At 35.6% G+C, this 17510-nt stretch overlaps 1 protein-coding gene across 5 annotated transcripts in view; it reads right to left on the bottom strand.

Moving 5' to 3' along the window:
• Positions 1-10387, bottom strand: part of nfixb (nuclear factor I/Xb) — a 217686-nt gene extending 207299 nt beyond the window's left edge. For 3 of the 5 annotated variants that reach the window (XM_030141290.1, XM_030141292.1, XM_030141293.1), the window contains exon 1: positions 10282-10387. In XM_030141290.1, the coding sequence (XP_029997150.1) occupies positions 10282-10284 (3 nt within the window). In that variant the 5' untranslated portion in view covers positions 10285-10387. The remainder of the gene's footprint in view (positions 1-10281) is intronic. The other 2 variants (XM_030141299.1, XM_030141296.1) reach the window with 2 other exon arrangements.
• Between the last annotated feature and the right edge of the window lie 7123 nt (positions 10388-17510).

The following is a 17510-nucleotide window of genomic DNA, read 5'->3' as shown; positions in this document are numbered from 1 at the left end:
CCTGGACTGCTCTGCTTTACATCAAGATACCGTTAGCCTCAGAGCAGAACTGCCTCACTCATCCACTATATGGACAAAAGTATTTGGACATGTTGAATTCAGGTGTTTCTTTTCTAACAGGGGTCTGGGATACAAAACAATAATGACTAATGTCAGAATATAGTTTTATATTATGGGATAAATATCATTGCAGTGGTTTGTTTGGTTTTAATTGTTATTTTTGCTTCAAAAATGTCTCATTTTTCCTGCTCTGACTGTAAATAATAATGTTCTACCACAACTAACCATCTACTTTCATCACATCTCACTGAGCAAGAAAAATCTACCGTTAAATTTTAAGGAAATATTGACATTTGAGACTGATTTCATGAAATCGCGTTGTATGTTATGCCAGTTCTTATGGCATTTGGCGTGCTATACGTACGCATTTTCAACCTTTTGTGTGTTATTTAACGCTATTTGGTTGTATGTCAATTTACACCAAAATCTCTGGCTCCCCTAACCCTAACCTTAACCCTCAGTGCGTGGTATTTGACATGGCTTGAACATACACACAGAAAGGTTATAATGCGTACAGATAACACACCAATTAAAACTGGCATGTATATTTACGTGAGTCATGATATCACGTTGTGATGTTTCTAAACAATATGGACATAAATATTGAGACACATCATGTCTACAGCTGTAAGATGTCCTGTTTATGAGGATCGGACATAGAAACATCAATATTAACCCTTTCGTGCATACTGGTCACCACAGTGGACAGCTATTCTACAGCTGTTCTCTTGTATATTCATGGATTTTGTTGTTCTTTTTTTTTGTTTTTTTTTTACACATATCTTTATCAAAGTTTTCAGACACTACATATCTTTTCTGACATGAACTGGTAACATTATATAGATCTCTCCTGAGCATAAACCCCCAGAATCACAAACCTTCCACATAGTTTTCACATAGTTTATCAGTAAATACATGTTTCTGTGCATCAAAAATTAAACGTGTGGTGTCCAGCTGAGTGGATGTTTTTGCAACTTAATGAAAAATAGGTTCATAAGATTTTTTTTTTTTTTTTTAATGTATTTTTGAATTTTTAAAATAATTTTTATTTTATCTTATTCATTTTTTAATTTATTTTTCAGAGGAAATTTTTCAATTGCATTGTTTTTTTCATGCCTAAAGAGGAATAAAAATACTCAGGAAAAAATTTTGATTAAGGTTCTCATAATTCGTGCATGAAAGGGTTAATAATCAATATGATATTTATCCCATTTATAATAAAACTATATTCTGACATTAGTCATTATTGTTTTGTATCCCAGACCCCTGTTAGAAAAGAAACACCTGAATTCAACGTGTCCACATACTTTTGTCTATATAGTGTATGAGTTAGGTAATTATGCTGTAAAACTAATGATATATTCTCTAATTGCTAGAGTAAGTGTGATGATATTACACTCCCATGTTTTTCTATTTGACTGTGACAGGGTTAAAGGACGACCTCGCTAAATGGTCAGTGAAATAAGACAAAGTGTGACCGACAAAAAAAACAACTTTCTTTCACTTTTGACAGTCACGATTGAGTTTTCGCACTCGTTTGCTCAAGGAGAAAAGTTACCGAGTTAATCTAGTACGCATGTAGTAGTATCACAAAACCTACCAAAAGTCACAACTGAACATCTGGTGTCACGTCACACTCAGTTCCTTTATTCTGACTGGATTTAAGTAAAATAAAGAATAAAATGAGCACACAGTTAGAGACTACAGCTGTGTGTTTGTCCATCTTTTGTGTCATTTCCATCGTTTTCTTCTTGTTATTTCTCCTACGTCCCTCTTGTCTTGTTGTCTGTGTTCCATTTTTGTCATTCCACGTGTTTTACATGCATTCATGCTGTTTTGTCTTGAGTCTTTTGTGTCATTTACATGTTATTTTTCTTACATCGCGCTCATCTTGTTTTGTGTCTTACATCATATTTGTCCTGTTGTGTATTCTGTGTCAATTATGTTTCACTTTGTCTTCAGTAAATACTTTCAAACTCAGTGGATTCTTCAACTTTCACTCAAGACCAAAAATGAGCCTTTAACCCTTTCATGCACACTGGTCACAACAGTGGACAGCTATTCTACAGCTGTTCTCTTGTATATTCATGGATTTTGTGGTTCTTTTTTTTTTAACACATACCTTTATTAAAGTTTTAAGACACTACATATCTTTTCTGACATGAATTGGTAACATTATGCAGATCTCTCCTGAGCATAAACCCTCAGAATCACAAGCCCTCCCCATAGTTTTCACACAATTTATCAGTAAATCCATGTTTCTGTGCATCAAAAATTAATCGTGTGGTGTCCAGCTGAGTGGTCAATTTTGCAACTTCATGAAAAATAGGTTCATAAGAATTTTTTTTTTTTTCATTATTGTTTTTTTTATGTATTTTTAAAATATTTCTTATTTCATTTATTTTTGAAATTTATTTTTCAGAAGAAAATTTTCAATCGCATTGTTTTTTTTTTTTTATGCCTAAAGAGGAATTAAAAACACTCAGGAAAAAATGTGATGAAGGTTCTCATAATTTGTGCATGAAAGGGTTAAACTTGAAATACTGCTTTGACATTTGCCTTGATACTTATTGGCATTAATCACAATAACATACAGTCGAGGATGCCTAAAAGCACTGTTTTTGTCAATACAATGACATAGATATTGATGTAAGAACTGAAGTGGTTTTGGTTTTTATCAAGAAAACATGTTAAATGGATAGATATCAGCTCTGAAATTAAACTACTATGAGCTATTTTGGCCGTTATCATTATATTTGTCCAAACAAATGGACCTTTAGTTGGACCAGGCATTAAAATGAACAAGACATAGTAGAAAACAAGGGGTGGTCTAATATTTTTTTCCACAACTGTACATTGTTTTTGTCTTGAGTCTTTTGTGTCATTTACATGTTATTTTCATCTTGTTTTGTCTCTTACATCATAATTGTCCTGTTGTGTATTCTATGTCAGTTATGTTTCACTTTGTCTTCAGCAAATACTTTCAAACCCAGTGGATTCTTCAACTTTCATTCAAGACCAAAAATGAGCCTTTAAACTTGAAATACTGTTTTGACATTTGCCTTCATACTTATTGACATTAATCACAATAACATATGGTCGTGGAAAAAAAATATTAGACCATCAAAATTCATCAAAAACAATGGTTATGCAATCCAGTACTAACTCCTGTGTGTGTCATGTGACTAAAACAGACAGAAAAGAAAACATGGAATGCCTAAAAGCACTGTTTTTGCCATAGATATTGATAGAAAACATGTTAAATGGATAGATATCAGCTCTGAAATTAAACTATAATGAGATATTTTCGTTGTTATCATTATATTTCTCTAAACAAATGGACCTTTAGTTGGACCAGGCATTAAAATTAACAAGAAACTGAAGAAAACAAGGGGTGGTCTAATAATTTTTTCCGCTACTGTACATTGTTTTTGTCTTGAGTCTTTTGTGTCATTTAAATGTTATTTTCGTCTTGTTTTGTCTCTTACATCATATTCGTCCTGTTGTGTATTCTGTCAATTATGTTTCATTTTGTCTTCAGCAAATACTTTCAAACCCAGTGGATTCTTCAACTTTCACTCAAGACCAAAAATGAGCCTTTAAACTTGAAATACTGCTTTGACATTTGCCTTCATACTTATTGACATTAATCACAATAACATACGGTCGCGGAAAAAAATATTAGACCATCAAAATTCATCAAAAACAATGGTTATGCAATCTAGTACTAACTCCTGTGTGTATCACGTGACTAAAACATGCCTAAAAGCACTGTTTTTGCCATAGATATTGACAGAAGACATGTTGAATGGATAGATATCAGCTCTGAAATTAAACTATAATGAGATATTTTCATTATTATCACTATATTTGTCCAAACAAATGCACCTTTAGTTGGTCCAAGCATTAAAATGAACAAAAAACTGAAGAAAACCAGGGGTGGTCTAATAATTTTTTCCACGACTGTATATCACACAGCGGGATACGACCAATGAGACAAAGAATAGTCCGATGAGTGTTGTCGTTGTAAAACCGTTGTAAAAGTCCTAACTGTGTTGAGCACTTGCTTGGTTGTTAACAAGACACTTCTGCAGACAATTAAAGCTCCAACTCTTACTGCGAAGCGTGACACTCCGTCTTGAACTTCGTGATTAATTTAACGTCTTACCAGAGAAGCAGCACATGATTAAACCTCCTGACGTGTCCTCGATAGCCTCTGATCTAAATCATACTAAAGCAGTTACAACAGCTTAAAAACCAATCAACCTGACGCGGCCATCTGAGCTCACTATCCTAATATTTACGCCGTTTGACTGTATATCAGAGTTTCCATCTTTAAACTACGGTAAAAGAGCTCATACGCCGCCTAAGCTATCACAGCCCTTGAAGACTTGTTTATTTTTCCAGGGAAATGTCAAGGCCAGGACAAACATAATAGCATAATATTCTGTATACAGTGAGGATGACATCACTGGCAGCGACAGCCAAGAGGGAGATCACACAAGGCTGGAAAACCACTTGTCTGATCATGTGCAGAGCTGCACACATACACACAGAAACACACTGACAGTGCAGGATACAATTACCCTAACTATTTACATACTGTACAAGCTGCTTAACCTCCTATATCACACACTGGCTGACCTTGGAAGGAGTCAAACCCACGTTACATTTACAGCAGGCATTAGCTCAGTGTATACTCTAAGCAGATGTGGGATGTAATGAAGTACTAGTACTTCGTAAGCGTACCTACAGAGAGGATTTTGTTTTTTTCTGATGATTTTAACACAAATATCTGTCCTTTAACAGTTTAGATTTCAGTTTGTTACGTTCGTTTTAATGCGTTTAAGGGAAATTGTCGATTATTTTATTCTATATTTTTTACTGTAAGCCTTCCCAACATCAACTTCAATCTAAACGGATAGAAGAAGAAGAATAATAACACAAAGAAAAGTCAATCCGTTCAAGCATAAATCGGTGCATTTCACACACGGGAAATGTAAGAATATGAATTAAAAGACAAAACAAGAAGGAAAACTATGTAAAAGACAGAACAAGGATAAAATGATGTGATGAGATCAAGCTTGAAACAAAGACATGGGAGAAAATGTATTAAAAAGACGAAAACAACTTAAAAAGACGAAACAAACTGAATAAAAAAGTAAAAGATGTAAAAGACAACAAAACAAATACAAAGGAAAAGATTTAAGAGACGTAAAAGACGTCACAAAAATACAACGTAAAAGACGTACAAGACAAAACGAATACAATGTAAAAGATGTAGTAAAACAAATAGAACGTAAAAGACGTAAAAGGTGTAAAAAAAAAACAAATTCAACGTAAAAGACATCACAAAACAAATAGAACATTAAAGACATAAAAAATGTAACAAAACAAATAAAACGTAAAAGATGTAAGAAACATAAAAAGCGTAGCAAAACAAATAAAATGTAAAAGATATAGAAGACGTAACAAAACAAATAAAACATAAAAGATGTAAAAGACGTAAAAAAAACAAAAAACAAATACAACGTAAAAGACATCACAAAACAAATAGAACATAAAAGACGTAAAAGATGCAACAAAACAAATAAAGCGTAAAAGATGTAAGAGACGTAAAAGGCGTAAAAAAAAACCCAAATACAATGTAAAAGATATAGAAGACATAAAACAAATAAAACATGTAAAAAAAACCAAATACAACGTAAAAGACGTCACGAAACAAATTGAACATAAAAGACGTAAAAGATGCAACAAAACAAATACAATGTAAAAGATGTAAGAAACGTAAAAGGCATAGCAAAACAAATACAATGTAAAAGATGTAAGAAACGTAAAAGGCATAGCAAAACAAATACAATGTAAAAGATATAGAAAATGAGCAGAAGATGCAAAAAGACAAAACAAAAGCGATGTAAAAGATGAAAATGAGGAAATGAGACACAAAAAGGTGGAACAAGATGCAAAACACAACAAGACCTGAAGTAAAAACCCAAACTGGAGTCTCTGATCGGGAGATTTCTCACTCATGTCAACTTTACGATGTAGAAAATGAATGTGGTTTGAGTTCCGACCCAACAGAAAAGTCATCTGAATATTTCAGGTTCTGCTGCTGACGCTGAAAACTGATCTGCATATTGGAATGAAATGAATGTTCTTTAGTTTCTGTTTCCTGTTTTTATTTTACTTTGACTTAGAATGGCTTCTTATTTTTCATGCTATGTTAAGTTTCAGTCTTTGATATCAGACTATATTTCTCTGGAAAGACTTAAGATTTTATCATAACGATCAGAAGGACGTCTTTACAGCAAAGTTTGGCAAAGTGTTGGATTATCCGGGAACTCAGACTGCAGCTGCCTGAAACAACCTAATAAGGACTGGTGAGATCATTACTGTGGAGGAAGTTTGGATTTGCTACATATTTCATACAATTTGTACATGTACTGTACTGTCTTTAAATCACATCTAAAAACGCACTTTTTCTCATTAGCTTTTAATCAGTGAGTGACTTGTCTGTTTGTTGTTTTTTAACAGATTTTAATTTGTCTTTGTTTTTATGATGGTTGTGTTTTGTTGTTCTTAGCCCGCTTAACACCCTGTGTTATCACTAGTTTTATTTACCCTTTATTTACCCTTGTTTTATGTTTGGTGTACGGCACTTTGGCCAGCTGTCAAGTTCTTAAAGTGCTTTATAAATAAAGTTGGTATGGTATGGTATGGTATGGTATGGTATGGTATGGTATGGTATGGTATGGTATGGTACTGGACTGGATTGTTACAATTTTGAAAATGTTCAATAAAAAGAATGTTAAAAAAAAAAAAAAAAGACATGAGTTTCAATTAACTTTGCACAAACACATATGAAAAGAAAGAAAGAAAGAAAGAAAGAAAGAAAGAAAGAAAGAAAGAAAGAAAGAAAGAAAGAAAGAAAGAAAGAAAGAAAGAAAGAAAGAAAGAAAGGCAGGCCAGTTTTGACTTTTACTGAGTACATTTCAGAGTCTGAACTTTTGTCTGTATCTGTCCTTCTACTTTTGCCACATATTTACAGTATGTCTGACATATTATTAGCCTTGTATCATAATTACCTTAGTCAGACACAAATGGACAAAAGTATGTGGACACGTTGAATTCAGGTGTTTCTTTTCTAACAGGGGTCTGGGATACAAAACAATACTAATATCATAATATAGTTTTATTATAAATGGGATAAATATCATATTGATTATTAATATCGATGTTTCTATGTCTGATCCTCATGAACAGGACATCTTACACCTGTAGACATGATGTGTCCCAATATTTATGTCCATATAGTTTAGAAACATCAATATTTCTTTAACCCTTTCATGCATGAATTATGAGAACCTTAGTCAAGATTTTTTTTTGTCTGGAGTGTTTGTATATCTCCTTAGGCATAAAAAAAAAGTTGCAATCGAGTTTTGTTTTTTTTGTTTTTTTTCATGGAGTTACAAAAATGTCCATGCATCTAATTTTTTAAGTAAAGAAATATGTATTTAAAACCCAATATCAGAAAGTAAAATGAAAACGATGACATAAAAACATTTTTAAGGCTGCTCATTTGATGTTTTCTCACATTTTAACATACTCTAATGCTCGTTATTACCTCATATAATATGCAAAACAAACCCTCTTTTTGTCTGACAAATAACAACTGATTTACACTTAAACATGTTACTGCAGATCAGGTTTATCAAGAACAGCAAAGTTATAGTAATGGTATGAATTGCAGTGTATTATGGGATGCTGCATAAGTGTCCACTGTGTTGGAACTAAAACAACAAAACCTATGAATATACAAGAGAACAGCTGGAGAAGAACTGTCCACTGGAGTGACCGCAATGCATGAAAGGGTTAAAGTGTAAGTCAGATGTGAAGGAAGTGGATGGTTAGATGTGGAAGAAAATTATTATTTACAATCAGAGCAGGAAAAATATTTTAGAAATTTAAAGGTAGAACATTTAAAATCAGAGTCATGGATTAAAAATAATAATAATAAATGTGGAGCGAAATGAAGCCAAAACAATCTGAGTCATTTTGGGAACAAAGATAGCAGTTTAACCCTTTCATGCATAGTGGTCACTACAGTGGACAGCTATTCTCCAGCTGTTCTTTGTATATACATGGATTTTGTTCTTTTAGTTCCATATCAGCCGACACATTGGATGCTTATGCAACACCCCAAACACTGCATTTGACAACATTACTGTAACTTTGCTGTTCTAGAGAAACCTGATCTGACATGTTTGAGTGTAAATCCATTCCTTGTTATTGTTATTAGGCTGTAATTAAGAACAAAAAGTTGTTTGTTTGTTTGTTTTTTTGCATATTATCTCCATGAAGTGAGTAATGACTAGTATTAGAGTACGTAAAAATCTGAGAAAACATCAGATTAGCAGCAACAAATGTTTTTATTTCATAGTTTTTGCACAGTGTATTAGTAAATACATGTTTCTTTGCTTCAAAAATTAAATGCATGGTGTCCTGCTTAGAAGACATTTTTGCAACTCTACAAAAAAATTTAGACCGCGTTGTTTTTTTTAATGCCTAAAGAGGAATAAAATCACTCAAGAAAAAAATCTGGATTAAGGTTCTCAAAATTCATGCATGAAAGGGTTAAACCAAACTAACCAATGCATATATAACTATATTCTGACATTAGTCATTATTGTTTTGTATCCCAGACCCCTGTTAGAAAAGAAACACCTAAATTCAACGTGTCCACATACTTTTGTCCATTTGTATATGATTTAGCCAATTATGCTATGAGGCTAACTTCCCTATTTGCTTTGCAGATTGTTTATATGAATCAATAATGCTGTGACACCAATAAAGATCATGTATGGAGCAAAAAAAAAAAAAAAAACAACAAGTGTTTACTGGTGTGTCAGATATGGAGGAGCAGCCTGGAGGGAAGCTAATCTGACACTGACTGACAGATGCCTCCAGTGCATTCGAACACAGAGCTGAGATATTGGCACCAATTCACACCATAGCCTTTACTTAAAAAAAAAAAAAAAAAAGAGGTGAGTTGCTATAAGTAGGAGAATAACAAGTCAAGATAATCCCATGTGAGGCCTGTCCTGAATTCTGTATCATTTTTACTGATGAGCTTCTTGGGCAGCTGCCATGTCAGCCTAGGATGCTCGTAAACAAATAATTATTCATACTAATAATCTTCCATATTCATGTGCAAATAAGATCCCTTCCTGGTATCTAAGCAGCTTCAAGGTTGTATGTGGGAGGTTCCCCTAACTATCTCTGACTTGACTCATTTCGTGCCAAAAAAGGATCCATGCAGGGTCAAGGATATGTGTGCTACATCTCATATTTCTGTATATAAAACAGACTTGTTTTTACCGCGCTCATTTTGAAGCCTACTGAGTTCAGACGCACGCTCCCACATGCGCACAGGGAATACTTGCGCCAGTTTAAGGTCAAAAACATAGGACTAAAATCAGGAAGAATAAGGATTTTTGTTGCAAAATTAGACAGAAACCACAACTAAAAAAACCTCCATGTTTGATTTCTAGGTCAAATGTCAGAAATAAAGGACCTGATGCATGATTACGCACAAATCCAATAGGTGCGTAATTGAATGTTGGCGCAGAAAAGAAGTTCCATGCACTTATAGCCAAGTTTCCACCAACTCTTGCTCGACTTTAGGTGGAATTCTGCTCTTTCCACATGTCAGTATAACCTTTTCACATAGAGCACCGCGGCTTCTTATTAGCTGATATGTGATAGCGCATATCATATATGTGTCTATAAATAGTGTCAAGCAGAGTGGACCTCTGCTGTGGGCTGGGGAGTGGGCTTCTACTCCAGGGCTGGACACAGATTTTGGCCAGGAGGGTGGAAAGTCATTTTGGAACTACAAACACTAAACTACAGTTCATAATAATGCTACCCTTATATCTTTTAAGTGTGCATGTAGCTTTGAAAGCAGGAAAAGTACTTATTGAAATCTAAGCGAACATTGTAATTGACCATAATAACCGTGACAGTGAACACAGACAGGTAGGTGCAGGGACTTGGCATGTGCGCTTTAAGAAAATACTATTGCACAAAAATGAGCCAAGTCAGCCCAGTGCACCGAACATGAAACATTACAGAGCTTTAGCATTAGATTTATGAAATACTACAATGGACCTGAAAGCTGACTGCATAAATAAGCAAATTATTGGTTTACATAGCACGTACCATTGTGGTGAAGGGAAATGTGCCAACACTCTCAAAGACCCATTTTCCACTCTGAAAAGTTCGGCTTCCAAAAAAAAAAAAAAAAAAAAAAAAAAAAAAAAAAAGAAAGAAAGAACGAAAAAAAAAAGTGTGTGGGAGAGAGAAAAAAACTGCTTGGTTTCTTGTTCACTTGGGCCTTCCACCGGAAGCAAAACAGCCCTAACACACGGCCTGTTGCCCGGTAAACATGCTTTTTTTCTCGGCTCGGTCAGCGGCTGGGTCCAGGCGGAGAACACCGGACTTCTTCCTCATGCAAAGTGTTTAGATTTCAGTTCGGGGTACTTCCATGAAAACCGGCGGCGTCAGAGCTGAGGGGCGCACGGTTCTCTCTCTCTCTTTTTTTCTCTCTCTCTCTCTCTCTCTCTCCACTCTATCCCGGTACCGTAACGTCCACCGAGCCGCCGCCGCTTCTGCTGCTGCTCCTGCCGCTGCTCCTGCTGCTGCTGCGCCGTGCGTCCTCCGGTGTGACCCCGGGGCTGACAGAGGCGGGCCGGTGACTCCGTGCAGCCGACAGTAAGTATCCCGCGTGCCTCTGTGTTTACGCGCTCACCGAATCAGCTGTTGCTCCTGTTTCCAAACGGGGACGCGGTCGGCCGTGTGCGTTCGCCTCGTGCATGCTCCGGTGTGTGCGGAAGCGGAGCCGGCGGTGGTCGGTTCCACCTGTTTGTTCCTTCAGGGTCCGGGGAAAGTTACGGAGGAACGACAGCGGCGTCCGACACCGAACGCACCATGTGGCAGCGCGCGGATGTCGCAACACGAGAGAGTCGGTGAGACTAGTGGGCACTGGCAGCCGGTACAGTCTAAAGGGCGCACGAGCTCACAGGCGCAACGTGCGTCTCCGTGTGCGTGTCCCCGCGTGCAGGCGAACAGTCAAGTAAACAAACGGTGCGAAGTGAGACCAGAGGCGGTGAAGGAGGAGGAGGAGGACCGAGGAGGACCGAGGTGTCCCTGCGGCCGAGGCAGGACAACCAGCGGAGACCGGAGGAGCGGAGAGCGGAGACCAGACCGGAGACCGGAGGAGCGGAGCGGGGCTGGTGAATTATTAATACCCGCAGCGGTTGAGTCTGTCTGCTCAGAGTAACCAGGGCGGCAGCTGGGGGTTTAGAGGAATTAACCACGGGCTCAGAGTAAACCGTGGACGCAGGGGATTAGGAGCTGCTCTCACCGGCAGACAGTGTAGGGGCAGCGCGAGGCCGACGGAGAGGGAGGGCGCGAGGGAGCGGAGGGGGTGCGCGAGCAACCCCGTGTTATATCAGGGGGTAAAAACTGAAAGACGGTATACGGTGAAAACAGACTGTCCCGAGTGAGCAGGTGAAAGGTCGGTAGAATATGAGCCGATGACCAAACATATATAACAGGTACATAGAATGATCAAAATCTGATTTTTAATCATTTAAATTAATTCTCTCTCTTTTTTTTTTTTCAGAAAAATAAAACGAGTTATAATTTTACGGCTATTAGTCACTTGTACAATGTTTGCACATAACACTCCACTGTGCAAAATTAAATGGTATAAAAGTATTTAAAGTCCGTTTCAGTTCATTCTCATGATAAAATATTCCTCAGATTTACTGGCAAACACTTAAAAAGTTGCTAAAAATGAAAAACATATTAAGCCTAATTTGGACCATTTGTATGGGCCCAAATCAGTGCAGTTCCCACTACTAAACCACATCCAAATAAAACAGGCTGGCTGTGAAATGAAATGAGGAGGGTCCACTCCTATTATTTAGTTATTTTTGTAATAGAGGAATGTCTGAATATTTAGTTTGACAGCTAACCGGACAGGTAAACAGCAGGTGTAGGATGAACCCAATGCTCACCACAAATGGAAAATGGAATTTTAACACTCACTCTTTCTAGAACCTGTCAATACGCATCCTAAAATACGCCCCTCAGCACCCCCAAAATAGCTTTTATGGGAAACGCAGCATTTGAAGGAAGTGCGCCACTGCAGACGTCACAGCACAAACCATGAGCAGAAGATGTGAAAATGGCGTCCACCTGGTGCCAGATCAGAGCCAGTGTTGGTTCAACTTTACCACTTCAACAAACACACAAACAAAAGGCTCAGACACAAAAAGCTCCAATATTTAATCTGACAAACACTCTGTTTGAGGTTCTAAAATGTTTGACTTCCCCTCAGCAATAACAACAATGAAAATGTCAGTCTATGCCTCGTGAAAGATTAAGAACAGAATTAGTTTAAATTACACAGAGGTAAAAATATATTTAACCTATTTACTGAATACAAATCTAAATATTTGCTTCATATTTTTGACAACAAATCGAAAAACATTTATTTTCTAAGGAATATCCAACCGTGTGATTTAAAACACAATATTTCTCTAATTTCAATGAGCAGATCTCCATTTCAACGTAAATATTTAATCTGTATTTCCTTCAGAAATGCTGTCAAATTAGAAGTTATCACGCTTTTTTAATTTATAACTACGGAATTCTAATCTATAATATTTCAAATAACGGTGGTTAGTGTTGTTTTGACATTAAAAAATACATTTAAATGTTCTGCATAATATGATCCAACAAACAAAACTACTAAGTGGTTTGGGACTAAAATATTTTATTTTTAAAATACGCACATTTGAATTAATTAATTAATTAAGAAGAAATATACAATGCCATCATGTAAATTCTCTTATTGTACTTAAAATATAGCCTAAAAAATATTTATTGCTTCAAAATCCACAAAGATGCTCTGGATTTTCCTTTTTCAGTTATTTTCCTTTTCACTCATTAAGCAACACAAATATCTACAACATTTCAGTCATTAAATATTTTAGATATTTTAGATTTTATAATGTGATTCAAACAATCTAAAATTAATTAGTTGACAACTGAAGACTGATTTAAGGAGTAAATATCAGTGTTAATGCTTGGCCTTTTGCAGGAGGCGGAATGTTTTACTGTAAAGGCCTTTGTGAAGACACACATTTAGAAGTGCGTCGAGTGTTAAATGACGATATAAAGCAGGAAAAACATCGAAAATATTATGGAAAATACATTTTTGTCCAGTGAAAACCTCCCCTGTTGCAGTGGAAGATTAAATGTTCTTCCCTGACCTGATGTTTGACCTTAAAGTCCAGGCCTGTGGGTTATTTCTGAATGAACCCACGGGCCTGTTCGCAGCCTGAGTGGATTATTGTGCTCAACTTAGAGACGATGACATGCGTAAAGGTTAACCCATAAACACCCACTGCTCCTTCTGTATCAGGTCCCAAATGATTTTTTTTTAATTTATCACCATTTATTATAATAATATTATCTTCTGTATTTTGCAGTTTTTCTAGTGAAAATCAGGTGTTTTCCTATATTTAATTCACTGATCATGTAGATGTTCATAAAAGCTCAGAGTAAAGTGGAGGATTATTATATAAAAAAAACAGAAAACTGAAGAAAAAGTGATTTATTCAGTCAAATCTCTCATGAACTGAACATAAACCCATAGGTTTGACTGGTGAATCAATGTGTTTCCATGTTCACCACAGAGCCTCTGAAGGTCCACATGGGTCATATCTGATGACCATGAAAAGATGAAGAACTGTTTCATACCTGCTGATCTACTAATCCTACCAATACATGGAAATAACTGGTGTAAAATACAGTTTAGATCAGTGGGTGTTTGGGTCTGCATGGGCTCATGTTCATGGAAAAAGGTCTTTCAGAGTTATGGAAATATGAATTAACTATACAGCGGATTTATTTGGAAACAGGCTCAGTTAAAAAAATAAATAAAATAAAATAAAAAAAACTTAAAAGTGCAAGTGATTGCCGTGTTTGTGTAAGTTTAATCAGAGCAGTAATCTTCAGGTATTTGGTGCAGATCAGTGGGTCTAAACTAGGCCAGGGCGTCTAAAAGCGTCTCCAAAACCTGTAAACCCGCTTACGCAGCCTGGATACACCACCACCGTCCACTGGCCTCAATGCTGCCCTTTTTTTTTTTTTTTTTCACTTTTTGCACTTGCAGGATCACATCGGGAATTTATGCCTTTCTGAGCAGCCCGTATAATAAAAGCAAAAACAAAAAAACAAACAAAAAAACCCTGCATTATTCTATACTCAGACCAACTGCAGCCTGCGCTCATTTGCAAACTCACTTCTTTAGTCTGTCCTATACCGTCTGTCCCTGGAGGTTTACACAAAACTGGGAGACAAAAGTTCCACCAGGCAACGGCCCCGACAGGAATGCTGACCTTGGCAAGGGCCAGTGGAACCGGAACCGGACCGAGCCGAGCCGAGCCGTTCACACCACGTTTACAGATGAGACGCATTTGACCTGCGCCAACTTCCAGGAGCTGCAAAGGCAGGTGGTTAGTTAATTAGTTAGTTAGTTAGTTAGTTAGTTAGTTAGTTGTAGGCTGTAGGATGAACCTGCTGTCATTTCTCACATGAGGTTTAGTGACAGAAACAATTAAAAATAGCACCTGGTTTTACCCCATACAGACCCAGTGCTACTATTGTGTCACTTCCCAAATTATTTTTTCTCTCTATTTAACCTTTATTCAGTGATTTATCACCATTTGCTATAAGATCATCCTCTTTATTTTGCATTTATTTCACTGTAAATCATATATTTTCCTATATTTAATTCACTGATCATGTAAATGTTTGTTAAAGCTCAGAGTTAGTTAGTGAGTTAGTTAGTTGTAGGCTGTAGGATGAACCTGCTGTCATTTCTCAGATGAGGTTTTAGTGACAGAAACAGTTAAAAAATAATGCCTGGTTTTAACCCATACAGACCCACACTGTAAAAAATGACTACAATTAATACCAAAAAGTTGCAAAATTGCAACATAAAAAAACTGTAAGTGAAAATACAAAGAAAAGTTGTTTATTTTAAAAGATTTTTGTGTTAAGTTGTTTTGTGTAATTATAGCTGTAGTTTTTACAGGAAGCGTATGTGAACAAAACCAGATTTGTATGTAGAAAGGATGTATTTGTATTGTTTTTAGAAAATAAAACTGTAAATTGAAAAACAATGCAGTGCCGTTTAAATTGCAAAGACCATAATGTTGAAATAACGGCGTATTTGCTTTTTTTTTTTTTTTTTTTTAATAAAAAAGTTATTTAAAAAAAGTAAACATTTAAAATTTTAACATTTTAAACTTGTAAATTAATGGGTTGGTAGAGCGGCTCTTCCAATAACGAAAGGGTTGGTGGTTCCAATCCTGGCTCCAACTGTCCATGGTCCAAGTGTCCATGGAAGACACTGGCGGCTTTGGAAAGTGCTTTGGACACCATGAAGGTGCATAAAATGTGTGAAATAAGTGCAGTCCATTTACCAGTTAAATCCAGTGTTAAGTCTACATGTTTAAAAGGTTAAATCTACGTGTTACTCTGTAAATATGTTTACAGTTGAATGTGTGTTTTTTACAGTATTGTTCTGGTAACCACAGCTGCCAGTTTTTTTCCGTAAAAACAACAGGATTTTTTTACAGTGCAGTGCTACTTTTGTGTCACTTCCCACATTAAATTTTCTCTCTATTTAACCTTTATTCAGTGATTTATCACCATTTACTATAAGATCATCCTCTTTATTTTGCATTAATTTCACTGTAAATCATATATTTTCCTATATTTAATACATTGATCATGTAGATGTTTGTTAAAGCTCAGAGTAAATTCAAATGTTATCATATCACAACAGAAAAAAGAAGAAAAAAGTGACTTTTTTCAGCAAATATGTCATTAACTGAACATAAACCCAGTGTGTCCGTCCACTGTCATTGATCCAACTCCATGGGTTTTACTGGTGAATCAATGTTGCAGAAGATGACAGTGTTTCCATGGTAACTATACAGAGAGTCACTATCTGATGACCATGAAAAGATGACGAACTGCATTTTACATTAATTTTTGACATGGATTGATAGGATTAATTTATTGACGGTTATTAAACATTTAATATCAGTACATGGTTTTGGTCACATGGTGGGCGTTTGGGTCTGTATGGGTTAAAGTCATACAGGAGAATGACAACGTTCAATTATAAAGAAAAAGAAAGTGTCCAAATCTACATGAATTATCACGTGCATTAAAGTTAAAGTGGTTATTTAAAATCAAGCAGGATAACTTTAAAATGAAGATAAAGCCAAATACGACTAGAAATGAGTTACGTTAGAGGAGTTAAATTAACAGTTGGGGATAGAAAATAGAAATAAACGAATTAATCTGCCTTTTACAGGTTTAAGATCAAGTTGGAGTTTCAAGTTCATTGTCATTCAGACATTTTCAATAGAAACACAAAGGAACGGAATATTCTGCACAAGCAACAGAAATACTATAAATGGTAGAACTTGATTTTAGGATACACTGCTGAAATTATTGACTTAAACCAAAAGAAAAATATAATAAATTATATAAAAAATAAAATAAAAATCTGGAATTAAAATCTAGAATTACTTAGATTTTTTTTTATACTTGATATCCACTTCTTTTACTTATTGAATCATTTAATTTTTCTAATAAAGTCAAAGATAATCATTTCTATTGGGGATGAATTGTCTTTTCAGTGGTTGCTATCAGTCAATTCTCAGATTTTTAATACTTCAAATGATCATTATCAGCCTGTAGAAATCCACCTTGTATTGTTTTCAGTAAATAAAAGGCCATGAAAATGATATGATCTAAAATGTGAAGCATAAGCGTAGAACTCTGCATCTGCTTCATAATCACCAAATTATAGTTAAAGTCAAATACAGTAGGTACAGATAACCACATTAGCTCCAGATGTACTTATTAGATCAATTTTAGATTATTCCATGCGTGTATTTGAAGCCCTGAGATGATGTGCCTTTGAGTTCTTTTGATTTTGATGTTGAAACGCTGTTCTTATTTTGCACTTTATAGATTGATTAATCTGTAGAAACAGTCCAGGAGATGCTTTGAAATGCAGGTCGAGGCATAATAAGTTCACTTTAGAAATGGTATTTAATTACCCGTACATCCCTGAGGAACTGTGTAGGTTCTTTGTACATCAAGGTAAAAAAAAAAAAAAAAAAAGCTGTAAAGGAGGATTAGCTTTAAAGTACTTCAAATAAGTAAAGGACAGAACAGGGAATTTATTTATTTATTTTTATTATTATTGATGACTGAGATTTAAATTGAGGCCTTTTAGAGACGTTAGGCTCCATGCAGGTAAAAAACAAACAAACAAACAAACAAAAACT

The sequence above is a fragment of the Sphaeramia orbicularis genome, chromosome 8 (genome assembly GCF_902148855.1).
Source record: "Sphaeramia orbicularis chromosome 8, fSphaOr1.1, whole genome shotgun sequence".
In the NCBI taxonomy this organism is placed as follows: Eukaryota; Metazoa; Chordata; class Actinopteri; order Kurtiformes; family Apogonidae; genus Sphaeramia; species Sphaeramia orbicularis.
This window is presented reverse-complemented; position numbering and strand designations above follow the sequence as displayed.